At 34.4% G+C, this 16,028-nt stretch overlaps 1 protein-coding gene across 2 annotated transcripts; it reads left to right on the top strand.

The window, feature by feature from the left end:
* The first annotated feature begins 382 nt into the window (after positions 1-382).
* Positions 383-9,892, top strand: LOC105051033 (uncharacterized). Of its 2 annotated transcripts, XM_010931297.4 has the most exons (8): positions 385-913; positions 2,739-2,901; positions 3,274-3,474; positions 5,014-5,256; positions 7,746-7,896; positions 8,115-8,183; positions 8,959-9,127; positions 9,227-9,892. In XM_010931297.4, the coding sequence occupies exons 1-8, from the start codon at positions 463-465 to the stop codon at positions 9,586-9,588; spliced, it is 1,809 nt and encodes a 602-aa protein (XP_010929599.1). In that variant the 5' UTR covers positions 385-462; the 3' UTR covers positions 9,589-9,892. The 2 variants fall into 2 exon arrangements, with proteins under 2 accessions (XP_010929600.1, XP_010929599.1); XM_010931298.4 differs by lacking the exon at positions 8,115-8,183 and having other exon boundaries at positions 383-913.
* The last annotated feature ends 6,136 nt before the right edge of the window (positions 9,893-16,028 follow it).

Raw genomic sequence — 16,028 nt, 5'->3', positions numbered from 1 at the left:
CTATATTAAATAACTTATAAGTAGTTCCGGTTGATGAAAATAAGAAAGAAAATGTAATGGATGATTTTAGTGATAATATCATCAAAAATAGTTGGATTCTAAAATTAAATTATCATCATAGAAAATAGATAATAATCAATAAACAAAGATAGAGATATTTTGAAAAAATTATCTTATATTTTATATAATTTAAATTATATATTAAATATAATAATATAAAATTTTTTATTATTTTATAATAATATTATTATATATATCAAATATTATAATATAATTTTTTTTATTATTTTATTAAATAATTATATTTTTTTTTCAATCACGTAATCATAATAATATTACATATGTAATGCATCAAACGCCACCTAAATGGACAGGGGTAACGATCCACAGATCTATTTGGTATGCTTTGATAAACCCCATAAAAGCCCTGGATTCGATCTTCTTTGAGAGATCTAAGCGGGGATGAGGCTTCTCGGGTCGCTGCCGCTGTTTCGAAGGAGGCATCACCGCCTTCGCCTCGCCCGATCCCTCCTCCTCCTCGGCGCCGCCTCCACCGCCCTCCTCCTCCTCTGGATTTCTACCCGATCCGTCCACCCCTCCGACGACCTCCCCCACCTCCCCTCCGACGCTGCCGACGATGACCTCGATGACCTTCTCGTCCAGCCCTCCCGCCTCGGAGCCCAGGCTGATGGGCCTGGGTATCGGGAGGAGGAGGAGGAGGAGAAGGGAGAGATGGAGGAGGAGGAGGGCAAGGAGGAGCACGAGGAGGCGGTGGTGAAGGAGAAGGTGGAGAGTGGGGATCGCAGGCCCTTGTGCGCCTCCGTGGAGAAGATGGGGGAGGTCTTCGCTGGGGGATCCGAGAGGGAGAGCTTGAGGGTCCGAGAGATCATCAAGCGCCACTTCGATCACCATGGTACGGCCTAAATCTATCAGCTTTTTGTAGTTGTGCTGTTTCCAACAAGAATTCATCTAATGAAAACCAACTTCAGCTTTGTCTGCTAATTTTTCTATGGTTCATCAAGAGGAAACTGGATTTAGGTCATAATTGGTGAAGGAGAATTGTAGGAGTGGGAGTGATTGATCTCATACAGTTAGCTGGATAGAGTGGATGGCGTTGCTAATCTGTTAAGATGGTAGATGATATAGCTCCTACCTTAAATTTTGTTGGTTGAGGAGCATCAAAATGAAAAAAAATAATGGAGGTATATTTCTGAGAAAACAGCGATTGGAGCAAGTGTTGTGGGAGGACCCAAAGAGGCAAGCAAGTTTCCTTTTTGAAATGTTAATGTGGGGATCTGATTTCAAAGGTGGGTATTAAGGGTCAGTTTCAGCAATAGTAACTATGGTACCTATTATTAAACAATTAACTGTCTAATGACTTACTATAGTGACATGTAACAGTGTAACATGTGTCTTATGCAAGATATACTTCGACAGTTTGGGTCTAAGCAGTAACTAAAGAGGATCATAAAGTTTACACCAAGAAAAAAAGAGATCTTAAAGTAACAATAATATCTACCAAATCTGTTTTAAATGTTAGTAGTACCATTATAATGCTCATATTTGAATATATATTGTATAACAGCATCTGTCCTTATAAGATAAGAGAGGTAGGTCGAACCCATTAAAATCTTCTTGATGACATCAATTAGAACCACACCCCATATATTGGTTTATCAGAGCAGCCATTCATTAGGCTTGTTGATGGTATACTGCAGTAACCTTGCCTTGACACATGTATCCTAGCCTGACATTCGAGAGTTTGGTCTTTACCTCAATCTTTAGAATATCAATATGAATATTGATCATAACCTTAAAGTGCTAAAATTTCTAGTGAACCAGTTATGGTGGTTGGCAACATTTAGTGTTCATACTGCATTTATAGCAGTTGACACGCGCGTGTGCGCACACGCAAACATATATTTATAACGTTATCAATGTTAGTAATAGAACGGGGTTAGGTTGAAGACATTGTAACCTTTTTGATGTTACTTACTATAATCATTCATTTGTGATGTATATTGGCTCAATGCTTAGCTTGTTGGTAGTTTACCACAGTAATATGGATTTGACAGATGTTTGGTAGCCTTTTGTTCTTGATTTTGATATTTGCTAGCTGTATTATTTGGATTTACTGTTCGTCTGACTTGAAGAATGGATAATATATGCTTGTGTCTTTATTGCTTTTACAAGCCACCTGTTGTATATGTGCAATGCTTTCTTCTACATGTTTGAATTTCTGTACAATTTCTGCAAAATTTAAGTTAGTTTCATTTTTAAGACCTATAGAAACCAGAGTGTAATCTTTAATTTTTAGTCACAAGTTCCTTTGCTTGGTCATGCTTCACTTATTTGATGTTTTCCTTTTTGCAAAGGAAATGAGTGTTCAGTTCTAGCAACCAGACTCAATAATATATGAGCACCTTATCTGTACAATTTTTTCAGAAATACTACTATTGATGTATACGGACATGGACAGCATGCAACTGAGAGACACAAACTGAGTTTGGGCCTATAGCATGGCTGGTTGATGATATAATTTGCAACTGATTTTATGGAATGATACTCATCTAAACCATCCTAAAACACAGTGGAATGAACTTTGGTAATTTAAAAACCAGTACCCAAGTGCAGTCTATTTAAGTTATGTGACTGATGCTCTAGTGTTGAGTAGGCACAACGTGATTTATCAGATGGGTGTCCGTGTTCAATGTTCATTCATTTAATTAACTTGTCAGGAGCTGCTAGAGTCCGAGAGCTACCTCCACATCAGTTTTGCAGACAAGGTTTTGTGATAGGGAAAGCATCAGAAGCAGGGTTTGGAAATGAAATGTACAAGATTTTGACTGCTGCAGCATTAAGTGTCATGTTAAATCGTTCCTTGATCATCGGGCAAACCAGGCACATGGTTTCTCTCTCAAACTCTTTTTTTTTTTAATGACTTTGAGCAGTATCTAATTTAGGACCATTTTGTTCTTTGTCTAAATCACCTTAGCTCTGTTTTCTCTTTTTTTTTTTTTTGGTGTGTGTGTGTGTGCGTGCACCAAATTAGGCCTGTTTAGGCTTGGTCCCATCTCTTGGCATTTTCAGGTCACTGTTTGATTGTTATTTAGTGTATTGCTCAATTATTGGATTTCCTCCACTGTCTTGTTGCAGAGAACATAAGCTGTCAATATCTTAGCTGTGCTTGCAATAAGTGAAAGATGCAATAAATGAGCTCTAATAATTGGAAAGTATGTCCTTAGCAGAGATTTTTTTCCTCTTCTTTGACAGGGGATTGTATCCTTTTGGAGATTACATTTCTTATACCAACCTTTCATTTACTCTAAAAGAAGTCAAGCATTTATGGAGGAAGAATGATTGCGCTAGAAAATATGGAAGAGATCTAATAATGAGAGTGGATAATTTCGAACATCCAAGCGAAACAAATGTTCTTTGTAGTAATTGGAGGGCTTGGAAGCAGCCTATTATCTGGTAAGTCTTATTTCAAGTTGTGACATTTTCCAGCATAGTGATTGCAACCATAGTTGTATTCAAGGTCTGCTATACCAACCTGTATACTGTACCATAAGTTCGGTTCAACATATGACTCAAACTAGTCCATATCAGTCCAAACCAAGGAGAGCCCCTTATAAATTCCAGCATCACCAGAAACAAGAGTGTGTATCATGCTGTACCATCCTGTATCGCTTAGTTTCGGGTGGTACCATGATAAAAAGTGAGAAAAAGGGATTAGGAGCTGTCTCGGTATCGGGCACATACCATATCATGCCAACCATACCATATTGAACTGGTAACCTGTTGTACGTTACGCAGGACCAAGATTTCAGACCTTAGTTGTATTTGTGCATGCCATGAATGATGCATCTGTCTGATATTGCCTTTAGGAGCTTTTGTTAAGCATTTCATTCATTTGCTTTCAGGCACAGTAGAGGCTTGCCTGTTAAAAGACAACAATATCAGAAAAATATTTTCCAACAAAAAGTGGAAAACGCACAATCCCTTTTCCACATCCCAAATTCAGAGTCTTTCTTTATCACATATACATAATTAAATATGGTCTTCTCTTCTTTTGAACTATTTTATTTCCTTCTCCATTATTCATATTGCTAAACATCAAAAACTTCTTTTCTTTTGTTTTTTCCTGTAGAAATAGATGAATCAAACACATAGATACCGATAATTTTCACTCTTTCTCCTGTTTAACAGTTTTGTTTAACCTTCCTTCTTCTTTTGCTTTCATCCATTGCAACCAAATATGTTCTGACTACATAGTGATTGGAAAATATGTTTCTGGCATTGCTCTATTAGAAGGAACTGTCTTTGAAGTTTCTTAAGAAAGTTTTCCTTTGCCGTTTTCCATCTCTCTCTCCACATACACATATACACATATAAGTACACATATACATACACATACATACTACGTACATATACAATTACATATATGCACACAGAAACATACATATGAATTCCCCCCCAGGCCCTCTCTCTCTCTCTTGTGTTGGGCCCCTCATGTTCAAGACGACTAAGAAAATCTAGACTCGACAGTTGGAAAATTGGACATAGTAGCGTTCCAGACCTGGATGGTTATGAAGAACTCTGGATGGAGTCCAATTTTTCTACAACCATACTCCAGCTATTTCAGCAAATGCATATAACTTTGGACTTGGACCAACTTCATGAAATTTAAATTTCAGAAGTGACTGTTTGTGTTTGACTCATTTAAGTTCTGGGAGAAAACATTCCTTTTACTAGCCACCAAAATTCATCATCACAGAATACTTTGTTATGTACGAAGAATAATAGGGGTCCTCTTGACAGTGTATCTCAGAATGGCATTTAGCTTATTTTGTTTGTTTTACCTTGTTTATTTTTTTTTTTGCATGCTGTCTTGCATCCCATGCTTGCTAAGCAATCTTGTGTCTTTCCAACATCTTTGCTTGCAAATAAACAAATTTGACCATACATCATGCTAGATAGCACCATTATGTCTTGTTTAATTGCTAATGACAGGTTTCAAGGTGCAACTGATGCAGTGGCGGTGCAGTTCTTTTTGAAGAATATACATCCTGTAACAAAAAATGCTGCTTCAGTTCTCTTTGGACAGCCAGAGTCTCTTCAGTCCAGGCCTAATGTGTTTGGGGAGCTTATGCATGTCATCATATCTCCTTCACAAGTAGTTAAAGAAGCTGTTAATTGGGTCATAAGGGGAGCAGATCCAGATATTGCCTTGCACATGCGCATGCTGACTAACAGGTAGGATGTGTTCTTTAGTACATCCAGTTGTATTTGCAAGTTACTTTGATGTTCACACTTTAGGTTGCTTTCTTGCATGTTGCATGCTTCATGTTGCTTGAAAAAACTTTGGATTCACTTGCTAATGAATAATTTATTCAATATTTCATTGTCCTTTCATATGGAATCTAGGTAGTTGCGGTCTTGCAGAGACATGCTGCTCTAGTCACAAAGGATCTATTTAGCAATCTCATTCTCTTAGGATTCATGAAACTTAAAGTTCTTCTAGGAACTCAACTTTCATTCATGGAACTTAAAGTGCTTCTAGGAATTGAACTTTCATTCTTCTAATGTTGGGGAGCAACTTTTGTTTTTCGTTTGAACCAAAAGCTCAAACTTGGGTTTTAAGAAAATAAGGTCCTGTTTGGCCAAGCTTTTAGAGTATTAAAAAGTACTTTCAGACCCTCCAAAAGCAATTTTGAATGATACGGTAATATTTGGTAAAAAATCGGAAAGTTGTTTTGATTTTATCAGAAAGTTGAAAACGTCTATTTGGAAAAAGCTCCATTTTGAAACTTCCCCAAAAGTATTTTCTGACATTAATGTTGAAAAGCTATTTTAATTTAAATAAAATTTTTTAATGATCAAAATATCCACTAACAAATCTCATTACGTCTTATATCATATATTGAATAATAAATATTTTTATATTGAATAAATATTTTGAATTAATATTGAAATATTGATCAATTTGTTGGTTAATTTGAATTCACATGTACAACTCGCATGATCATGGTTGTTAAAAGAGAAATCAAAGTCTCTTAGGGATATATTATAAACATATAACATAATCTATTATAGTATTATTATATTATAAAATATAATTTGATATAATAATATTTAATAATAATATAACATAATATGTTATATTATAATTATTATTAGATTAGATTATAATCCATTGTATTATATTACATTATATATTACACCATAATTATAATAATATAATATTATAGTATAATATTATATATTTTATTCAAGTTATAAACATATAAGATAATCTATTATATTATAATAATACAATATAATATAATAATATTTTAAAAATAATATAATATATTATATTATATTATATTATAATGTATTATTAGATTAGATTATAATCAAAATATTATATTACATTACAAATTATATTATAATTATAATAATATTATATTATATTACAATATTATGTTACATTTATGACAATAATATTATATAATATAATAATATTTTAATATATTATATTATATTATTCTCCACTATATAATATTATGTAATATCTTTTATTGTCATTTTGTCATACCAAAAGTATTTTTTTATTTTAGTTACGAAATATATGTTAAAGTTTCAAAGTATCTTATAAACGTGGTTACCAAACAATAAACAGTTTTTTATAAAAATTTTATTTCTAAAAGCTCTACTTCTCAAAAGTTTTACTTCCAAAAACTCTACTGCCAACAGCAATCCCCAACAGGGCCCAAGTCAACCTAGTTTGGTTTTAGCTTGAGTGGGTAAGGTTTTCAACAATCATTTTGAAGTTGTATTAGCTTGTGTTTGGTAACCCTCTTCTCATTCTTTTGAGTGCTTGTTTCTTGCATCTTTGATAAACTCTGTTGTCCGTCTGCCATTTTTGGAAATCTGTGAGGGTTAATTTTTGGGCATGGAAGGGGCATGCAGACTTATTCAGATTTTTGTTATATATATATGAAGATTAAAGAATTTTTATTTGCCTCCTTTATGTAACACTTGATCTTTTTTGAAAATTTACAATTATGTGTATTAGTATGAGCTTCTCTTTGCTGTTTCAAAAGGTTCACTGATGACGAGATAATATTTTATTCGTGCACTATGGAAGCTTTTTGTTTTATTTTATTTTATTCTCTGAGCACATGGTGATGTTTTCAAATGAGTGCTACAACATGAACCAGTTTATGAAATCAAAATACGTAAGAGCTGATCTGGTACAATCTCTTTTGTAATCATTACATTGCAGAAGTCAAAAAGAGAATATTACTTAAAACTAAAGAGGAGGTGGAAACATCATTTTGTTACTTGTTGCATGGTATGGGTTAACAACTGGTTTCATTGGCATTTTTTCTTTAAGATTTCTCTTGTTGTCAATGCCTGTGAAATATATTCCATATTTGGTGATAACAGTAACATCAGCACTGGCGTTGGGCACATGTGATGCATGTAAGACAAATCATGGATGGATTTGATCTCCATCTGAGATGTAATTGATAAGTACATTGCCACTGTCTGAAACAGAGAGCAAGAACTGAACCACAAAGGGACATTTTACAAGAGAGTATTTATGGATGAAGGACAGGAGTTGGCATTCCTGGAAAAGGGACTTTTGTTATAATTATAGATATGTAGTTAACCTGCACCAACTACTGAATATCAATAACTCAACTAAATGGTCTGACTCCATGACTGAAGAAGACTTTATTTATTTTTGTTTGAAGGTCTCTACGAGCAACAAAGGCAGCAGTTCAGTGCATTAAGAGAGCACTGAATAGCTATCAGAACAGAACTGCAAAGCCAAGAGTCGTTTTGGCTTCTGACACACCTTCGTTTATTAAGGAAATTACACCGTACCTGAATGAATTTGCAGAGGTAAATGAATATAGCTTATGGGCTCTTTTGGATTATTCTAGTCTTTTGTATGTATTTTTTGAAGCTTTAGTTGATAGTTTAGGACTTAGTTCAGCATCACAATCTTAAGCCTGTTCGGATTTTTCAGTTTTGATTACCAAAACAGAAGGGCACAACGAAATTTGCTTTATTCTAAGCAGTTACCTTTTTTTTTATTTTTTTATTTTTGAGAAAAGCAGGTTCTTCATTTTAACTACAAGTTGTTTGAGGGGAATATTTCTAGTGGAGGCATGAACCAAAAACACCAGGTCTGTGCTTGACTTTGCTGTTTTGTGCTAGAACATAGTGAGACTGTAAATAAACCCAATAACCTCCCTGCTTTAGATGCTTTAATTTGTAGAATTTTAAAGGGTACGATGGGGGAGTTTGAAGGATTAATTCATTGCTTGTTATGTGGTGCATTTGATCTTTTTTTTCTTCATTTGCATAAGTTTTGTTTTCTTATGTTAGATGAGCTAACCTATTGATGTGACTGCTGATGCTTTGGATACCAAAATCCAGAATCCAATCAAGCAATAAAAGGTTCCTGTGATCACTGGTTCATAGAATTGGAAAAAAAAAAGGGGTAAAACTCATATAGAGCGTGACTCCACTTTAATGCATGCTCTTGTTTTTAAATAGGGGTGTTGAATTCTCTTTGATGTAGGCCTAAATGGATATAATGAAAAGAACCATTCTGCCTGGTCTTTATCAGAAAGCAATGTATTATGCATGGCATCTTAAACTCAATCTGTTAAAAGGATGGGCTATGCTGTATATTCCCATGAAAGAGTGGAGAAGAACCCTCTAACTTATGGATGGATCAATGTCATCTGAAGCGATCTGGTGTAATAATATCAGACTAACATGAATCTAAACAACTTAGGCCCCCTTTTCTGGGTCTCTTTTGTCATGTTTATGGCATTAATCTTAGAAGTTCTGCACATTTTATGGCTAGCATGGTATCGTGAATTTTGACTGAATTATCTATTTGAAAATATGCCTTAAATCCAAAATATTATCTATGTATTTTTAAATTTTCAGCCACTAGATTTTAGAGTGAGGGATTGGGGACCGGCACCAAGATGGGTGGCGTTTGTTGATTTCTTTCTGGCATCTCGTGCCAGGCATGCTGTTGTCTCTGGAGCTCATCGTCGCGTAGGGACAACCTATGCTCAACTCATTGCAGCACTGGCCGCAGCCAACAGATACGGTACACTCGGACCTTTCTTAGCTTAATTTCTTGGGCAGATAACTACCAACGGTAACCAAACTTCAAGTACTAACCATAACCAACTTTTTGAACTCCTAGGTGAGAATCCCCCAGGTTCCAGCTTCTCATTCTTCAGCAGCTTCCATAGCAATCTATTAGTAGATGGTCTCAAGAATCAGATTGGCTGGGGCCACATCTGGAATAGATTTGCCGGTCCGTTTAGCTGTCGCCACCAACCCCACCAGTGTGCATTCACGCCACTGCTCCCACCAGCATGGTGGGATGGTGAATGGCAGAGCCCCATTCCGCGAGACATTCGGCGATTGGAGGCATACGGTGTTAAGCTAACAGATACAGGCAAGGTTGATGAGAGCAGTCTTCAAACCTTTTGTAAATCAAGGAAAGATCATGTAAAAACTATCCAAATCTTTGGCCAGTGCAAGAATTCCAAGTGTGCCTGATCAATTCGAACACGCGTCATGGTAATGCTGCTTCAGATGGCGCTTGAAATGGCGGTATATGCATGGACAACCACTTGCGGTAATCTGCTCTCGGGGTTTAGTTGAATTCCAATAGACCATCCTATTTTAGGGTTAGCATTTGCTGTATTATAAACAAACGTATGCCTAAGGTGGTGAGAAAGGGTGGTTCTTCCCCATTCCCATGTAACTCCATTTCTGCCTTTTCCCTGTTCCATATTGATCATAAAATCATTATTGCAACTGGTGTAACACTTCAAGGCAAATTCAGGATATTTTTTTATTAGGATATTTTTTTGTAGTTTTATTATGTATGTTTATATGGTTTTAATGGGTTCTCCATCACTTCATTGTCCAAAATTATTATGATCATCATTGTCATCGTCAACATCATTTTAGTTTAATGTTATTAGTCTGGTGAAGCATTTGGGATTTGTTTACCCTAAATCCCGGTGGGTTGATTTCCCTAAAACCAATGCACGTTCAGCTTGGACCGTATCATTGTTGGCTCTGTTCTACCATGGCTTATGCAATCCTCATGGTTATCCCTCTTTTCAAAAGGGGTGATTGATGCCCGTCCTTTTCATTGGCCGCTAAAATATTTTATTTTTGTTTATTGAAAATTTTATATCCAGTCTTCAGTTTTGGACAATCATTTTTGGCCAAATTCATGATGGTATAAACATAGTTATTAAATCCATCTCGGTCCAGCCAATAGAATCAGAAATCCAGTGATTCGGCCACGAGATCGGGTCGATTACTTAATTGAACTGCTTATGTTTAAAATCCAATTAAATCTGTATGAATCGGTCGGTTGGATTGTGAATCGCATGATCTGACGTAACTCGATTGAGCTAACAAATCATGTAAATCTTAAACTTTAAAGTCTCGAAGAAAGTTGGGACGGTTGATTTAACCTTTAAGAATTTATTGTTCATTCATTGTTCCTTTGACTTCTCAAGTTCAAGATCCTGTCTTCTCTTTGGTGACCAAGTCGGCAACGATGAAGGAGGATCGAGCAACCGGCGGTGGTGGGGACTGAGGATGAGCCGATGAAGATGACTGGAGCTTCCTTCTCCGATGAGTAACTGCTAATCTTTTTTTTCCTACTGTGTCACAGTGAAGCATCACTTTTCCAAGTCCTATTGCTGCTTGTGACTCGTGACCGTGAATTTGACTCCGTGGGACCATGAGAAAAAAGTTTTTTTGATAGGAGTGGGAGAAGATGTCGATGGCTTAATGCTGTTGTTTTACCTTCTATTTATAAATTATAGCTCAATTTAATTTTCTTTGTAGATTATCAAAATGACCTCTGTTGAGGAGAGTATGCCATCCATGGGTGATTCAGGTACTACTTCATTCTCTCAAATAAATGGGGTTAGAGGTAAAAGTGATCCTGCATGGAATCATTGTAGAGAAGCTCCTAAACTTAGTAGTAATACCAAAAGGATGAAGTTGGCATGCTTGTATTGTGGAAAAGTATTTACTAGTGGTGGGATCAATCACTTCAAACAACATCTTGTAGGAGTAAAAGGAGAAGTAGAACCATGCCGCAAGGTGCCGGCAGATATTCGCCATCAAATGATAAAAAATATTCAAGCAATTGATGAGAAGAAGAAAAGAGCAAAGAAAATGGGTGAACATTACAATCCATTTAGTGCAAAGCATAAGGAACATGAGGAACAAGTATATTATAGGCAATTAGGTGAAGATGATCACATACAAGAAATTCCTCCCTCATCAAACAAGTCTACAGATAATATAAAAAGTAAAAATATAGAAGGTGAAAAAGAAAAACAATCAGAAATAATTAAAAATTATTTCATATCAAAAATAACTTCTGGTGCTCAACCAACTATAAAAAGCTTGCTGCAAAACAAAGAAGTAGTTGAAAGGTGTGATCTTATAGTGGCAAAATGGATGATAGATGCATCTGTGCTATTTAATGTTGTCTACTCTAAGTATTATCAGTGTATGATAGATGCCAAGCTAATATGGGGTCTGGTTACAAAGCTCCAAATTTTCATTCTGTTCATGATTATTTGTTAACCAAGAATATTGATGAGGTGAAAAAGTATATTGAAAGCTTTTATACCACATGAAAAAAATCATGATGCACAATCATGGCTAATGGATGGACAGATCAGTGTAGAAAAATTTTGGTTAATTTTTTAGTTTATTAATCTAGAGGGACCGTATTTTTGAAAAGCGTGGATACTTCAGATACCTCAAAGACAACTAATATGCTGTACAAGTTGTTCAAAGAAATTGTCATATCCGTTGGTTCTAAAAATATGGTTCATGGAGTGACTAATAATGCTGCAAATTATTTTACTGTCGGTTAGAAGTTGGAGCAAGACTTTCCTATACTTTTTTAGTCACCTTATACTGCCCATTGTCTTAATCTCATCATGTAAGACATTGGCAAGTTAGTTTCAGTTAAGAACACTGCGGCCCATGCTATAAATATCACAAAATATATTTATAACCATTGTTATCCTTTGTATTTGATGAGAAAATTTACTGATAGAAGGAGATAATTCATTCAGCACCCACACGTTTTGCTATCAATTTTATTGCTTTACAAAGCATATTGGGCCACAAAGATGCATTAAGAGCAATGGTGACTTTTAGAAAGTGGATAACTTCAGCTTATGCTAAGGATAGTAAAGAAAAAAGGCTCGTCGATGATGTGCTTAATTCTTCTTTTTGGAATGAATGTCTAAAAGTAATCATAGGCAATTTTATGAATATAATTTTAAATTTTTTTCAAAATTTAATATAGTAGTTGATATTTAGTTCAATCAAATTAACCTAGCATGTATTAGATCTGATCTAAAACTACCTATCATTAGATCGTATGATATAAAAATATATGCATAATCTGATATAAAAAATTATAGATCATATCTATAAACAAGATCAAATCTACTAAGAAGTTCGAGATCGAATCTCGATACCTAAGCATGGGTTGATATTCATCGCAACTGATTTCTGTGGATTTGTTAATTGCTCATAGCCGCACAAATATCCAACCTCCATAGGTATCCATATGAAGTTTTTTTATCCAATCAGATGTTCGACGATCGACGATCTCTTCGGGATGCGAGCTCCTTTACAGAGATCTGCTCCTGATGGCTAATCAAACTCCTTCGTCAGATCACTCGGACTCTTCTGGAGGATAAAGAAAGGATTTATAGAGGAAGAAGTAGTAGAGAAAGAAATTTAGATAACACAATTTTTCTCTTCCCAAGATCCCATGCCAAGATCCAACCCTAGATGAAATTCTAGGGTTCTCACCCAAGAAACCTCACACCTCAGAACAAGCTCACACCCCACTAGAATTTCTGCACTCCTTTTGTTCGGTGGAATAGGATATTTTGCATGCGCAAAAGCTGTCTTCTCAAGGTTGGCGTCCATAAGTGGTTGAGGGAATTCAAATTCAACCAAAGATATAAGGCTTTATCTTACTACTTTCAAAGTTGAATTCAATCAAATTTGAATTCAATTTTGAACCAAACTTTATCCAAACCATATCCCAACTATTTGGGCATTTGAGGAGGGGCGAGAAACTTCAAATTTGCATGCCAAAGCATCACATAAATTCAAAATTTGCATGAAGACAAGAGGGGTGTGAAGATGGGTGAGGTGCAAGGGAGAAAGTCCAATTCAATTGGAATCTTGAGTTAATGCAATTTGATCTTAATCCAAATCCCATTTGGTTAGACCTAAAAGATGAGTGAACCTAATCTAATTAGGCACCTAATTACTTTAATTAAATCTTAATCAAATAAAAAATTAATAGAGCCAAGTCCTGATTAAATCAGGAATTAATCTCACTTAGCGATTAAGTCATCTTATAACCTAATTGGGTCAAACCTAGTCGAATCCAATTCAAAGACTTGATTCGAACCTCAATACTCAATTAAATTAAGCTAATTAGTAATCTAATTACTAATTAATCTTTCTATAATTCAATAATTATTTTATCGTAACTTTTGTATAAGATTAATCATCAATCATATTGATGATTGTACTCTTTAACGATTCATAATCGTTGATCCACCATCTGATCAGACAGAAATTTCTATTATGTATGTGACCCAATAGGTTTGAACACTAAGTCGATAGTATAGAAACTAATTTCTATACTAATCGAAGTGACCATCCAACAATGATACCCAATGTCCGGATAGGTCGAATTATTGCAAAGCAACATTTAAAAATCTTGACATATGGTTACTGTATAATTCATCCTTTTGACTCTCAATGCTCAGGATGATCTCAGAGTTTAAACTGTCAACTCTTAATCAATTCATCCATATTATATCTCAACTTTATAAATCCTGTGACTCCTCACATAGATTGTCCTGCTCAAGATTTTCTTAATTGAAAACACAGCAAAGCATTATCTTCAAAATTTGGAGCGGTTAATTCCATTTTGACTCATACACAGACTTCATAAGTATTTGACTGTATCTAAAAATCATTCGTCACTGTATTAGAAATACAGATAGTTCGGTACTAAAGCACAGTGTTATGCTTAAAAGTCACTATGGTGATCTCAGATCGAAGGGACACACTTATATCCGTATTCTTTGCGAGCTACTCTTGACAGCAGAGTGCTCCACAGTTAGATCAAGTTTAATGTAAATGTACTTCTACATTTCATCTGCATACTATACCAGTGTCTTCACACTCTTTGATTACGAGGACAATCAACCTATATGACACACAACGATCTATACTTGATAAACGTTATCGTCTTTATTAATAATGTATCATTTAATCGCAAACAAGTTTAAGAACTATTCGAAAAATCTTCTTTTATCAATTGAAAATAGTTCTAAGGACTTCATCATAATATAAGAGTTCTTAAAAGGAAGATGCACAAATTATAATGATTAACTGTCAAATAATTTTTATTAATTTATAATTTATATACAATTTACATATAAAAAGTATAATTGTCTACAGTTAGATAATTGACTTTAGGATGCAATTCCTAACATGTGCAACCATTGTTAAACTAACATAGCCTTTAATTTGAGTTTTGAGGATTGTTGACAGTGATGATAGACCTTCAATGGGCTATTTGTATCATGCTATGCATCAAGCTAGAGATGAAATGATCAAGAGATTTAGAAGGAGAAAGGTTATAGTTGAATATTATTTGAGGATAATTGATTCTCGATGAAATTTGTAATTACACCAAAATCTTCATGCAGCTGAATTTTGGTTGAATCTCTATTTTCAATATGACTCAAAAATTATGGATAAACATCTTTGTAGTATTTTTGGACTCTTAAATATCATAGAGAGGTATTCATTCGGTAATTCAACCTTGCAGAAAAACTTAACTAATGAAATAAGATTATTTAGAAATATAAAGGATGACTTTGGATGCTCATCAGCTATAAATGATCGAAGTCGCTTGGCTCTACGTAAATTTATTCCTTAGTTATGTCCTTATGCTTTCAATGATATAAAATTTTTTCAATTGCATTCTATTTTAACAAATACAATATTTTATATCTAGATGAATGGTGGGTCACCTATGAAAGTTGTACACCTAATTTGCAAAAGTTAGCTATTCATATTTTAAACCAAACCTGAAGTACATTTGGGTGCGAGAGAAATTGGAGCATTTTTGAACATATTCATTCTAAAAAGAGAAATAGGTTAGAGCACCAAAGACTTAATGATCTAGTATTTGTGCACTACAATTTGAGACTACAACAAAGGTAATTTTATTATGAATGATATTCAATTATTTTTATTTATTTCTTGTTATTTAATTTTTAAACTAATAAATATTAAATACAGATTTTATTTCAAGGGTCATAACTATGATCCTATTGACTTTGAATTGTTTGGTGATAATGATACATGGGTATCAGTTGATATGCTATCGAAGTTAACTAGTGAGGAATTGATAATTTTTTGTTGTAAATTGACATCATGTTCTATTCAAAAAAATAATAATAATGGTGAGCGAATTATTTTATTGTGTAGTTTGCAAATAAAATATTATTACAATTTCATGATGTATGATTTTTTTTTAAAATTTTTTGTTAAATTTGTAACTTTGTAGATATATTAAACTTGTAAGATTTGGATGGTGATGATCGTGAAAATGATGGAAATGATGTCCATAGGAGAGAAGGTGGAGGAGATGAGACATTGCAAGTCGAAGAGATGAGAACATTGCAAGTCGAGAAGATATTTTTGTAAATATTGACATAAATTTTCGTCCATTAGCTTAAATTTTTGTGTTGTGTACTTGTTTATTAGTTTTAACTTTTTTTCAAAAGATATTGAAGTGAAATACCGTATATTATTGTGTACTTATTTGTTAAAACTTTTCATCTTACTAGCAGATGTGGATGGTTATGTTTTAAACTACTAGTTATTATGAATTT

Source organism: Elaeis guineensis, chromosome 9 (genome assembly GCF_000442705.2).
Source record: "Elaeis guineensis isolate ETL-2024a chromosome 9, EG11, whole genome shotgun sequence".
NCBI lineage: Eukaryota > Viridiplantae > Streptophyta > Magnoliopsida > Arecales > Arecaceae > Elaeis > Elaeis guineensis.
Note: the sequence above shows the minus strand (reverse complement) of the source record. Positions and strands in the feature narration are given on the sequence as shown.

What these genes read in the sequence shown, in the direction of transcription:
- LOC105051033 (XM_010931297.4), top strand. Translation starts at nt 463, where the DNA reads ATGAGGCTTCTCGGGTCGCTGCCGCTGTTTCGAAGGAGGCATCACCGC. An exon ending in ATGCGCATGCTGACTAACAG is followed by an intron (nt 5,257 to 7,745) that starts GTAGGATGTGTT and finishes TTTTGTTTGAAG; the next exon opens with GTCTCTACGAGCAACAAAGG. An exon ending in GGCCGCAGCCAACAGATACG is followed by an intron (nt 9,128 to 9,226) that starts GTACACTCGGAC and finishes TTGAACTCCTAG; the next exon opens with GTGAGAATCCCCCAGGTTCC.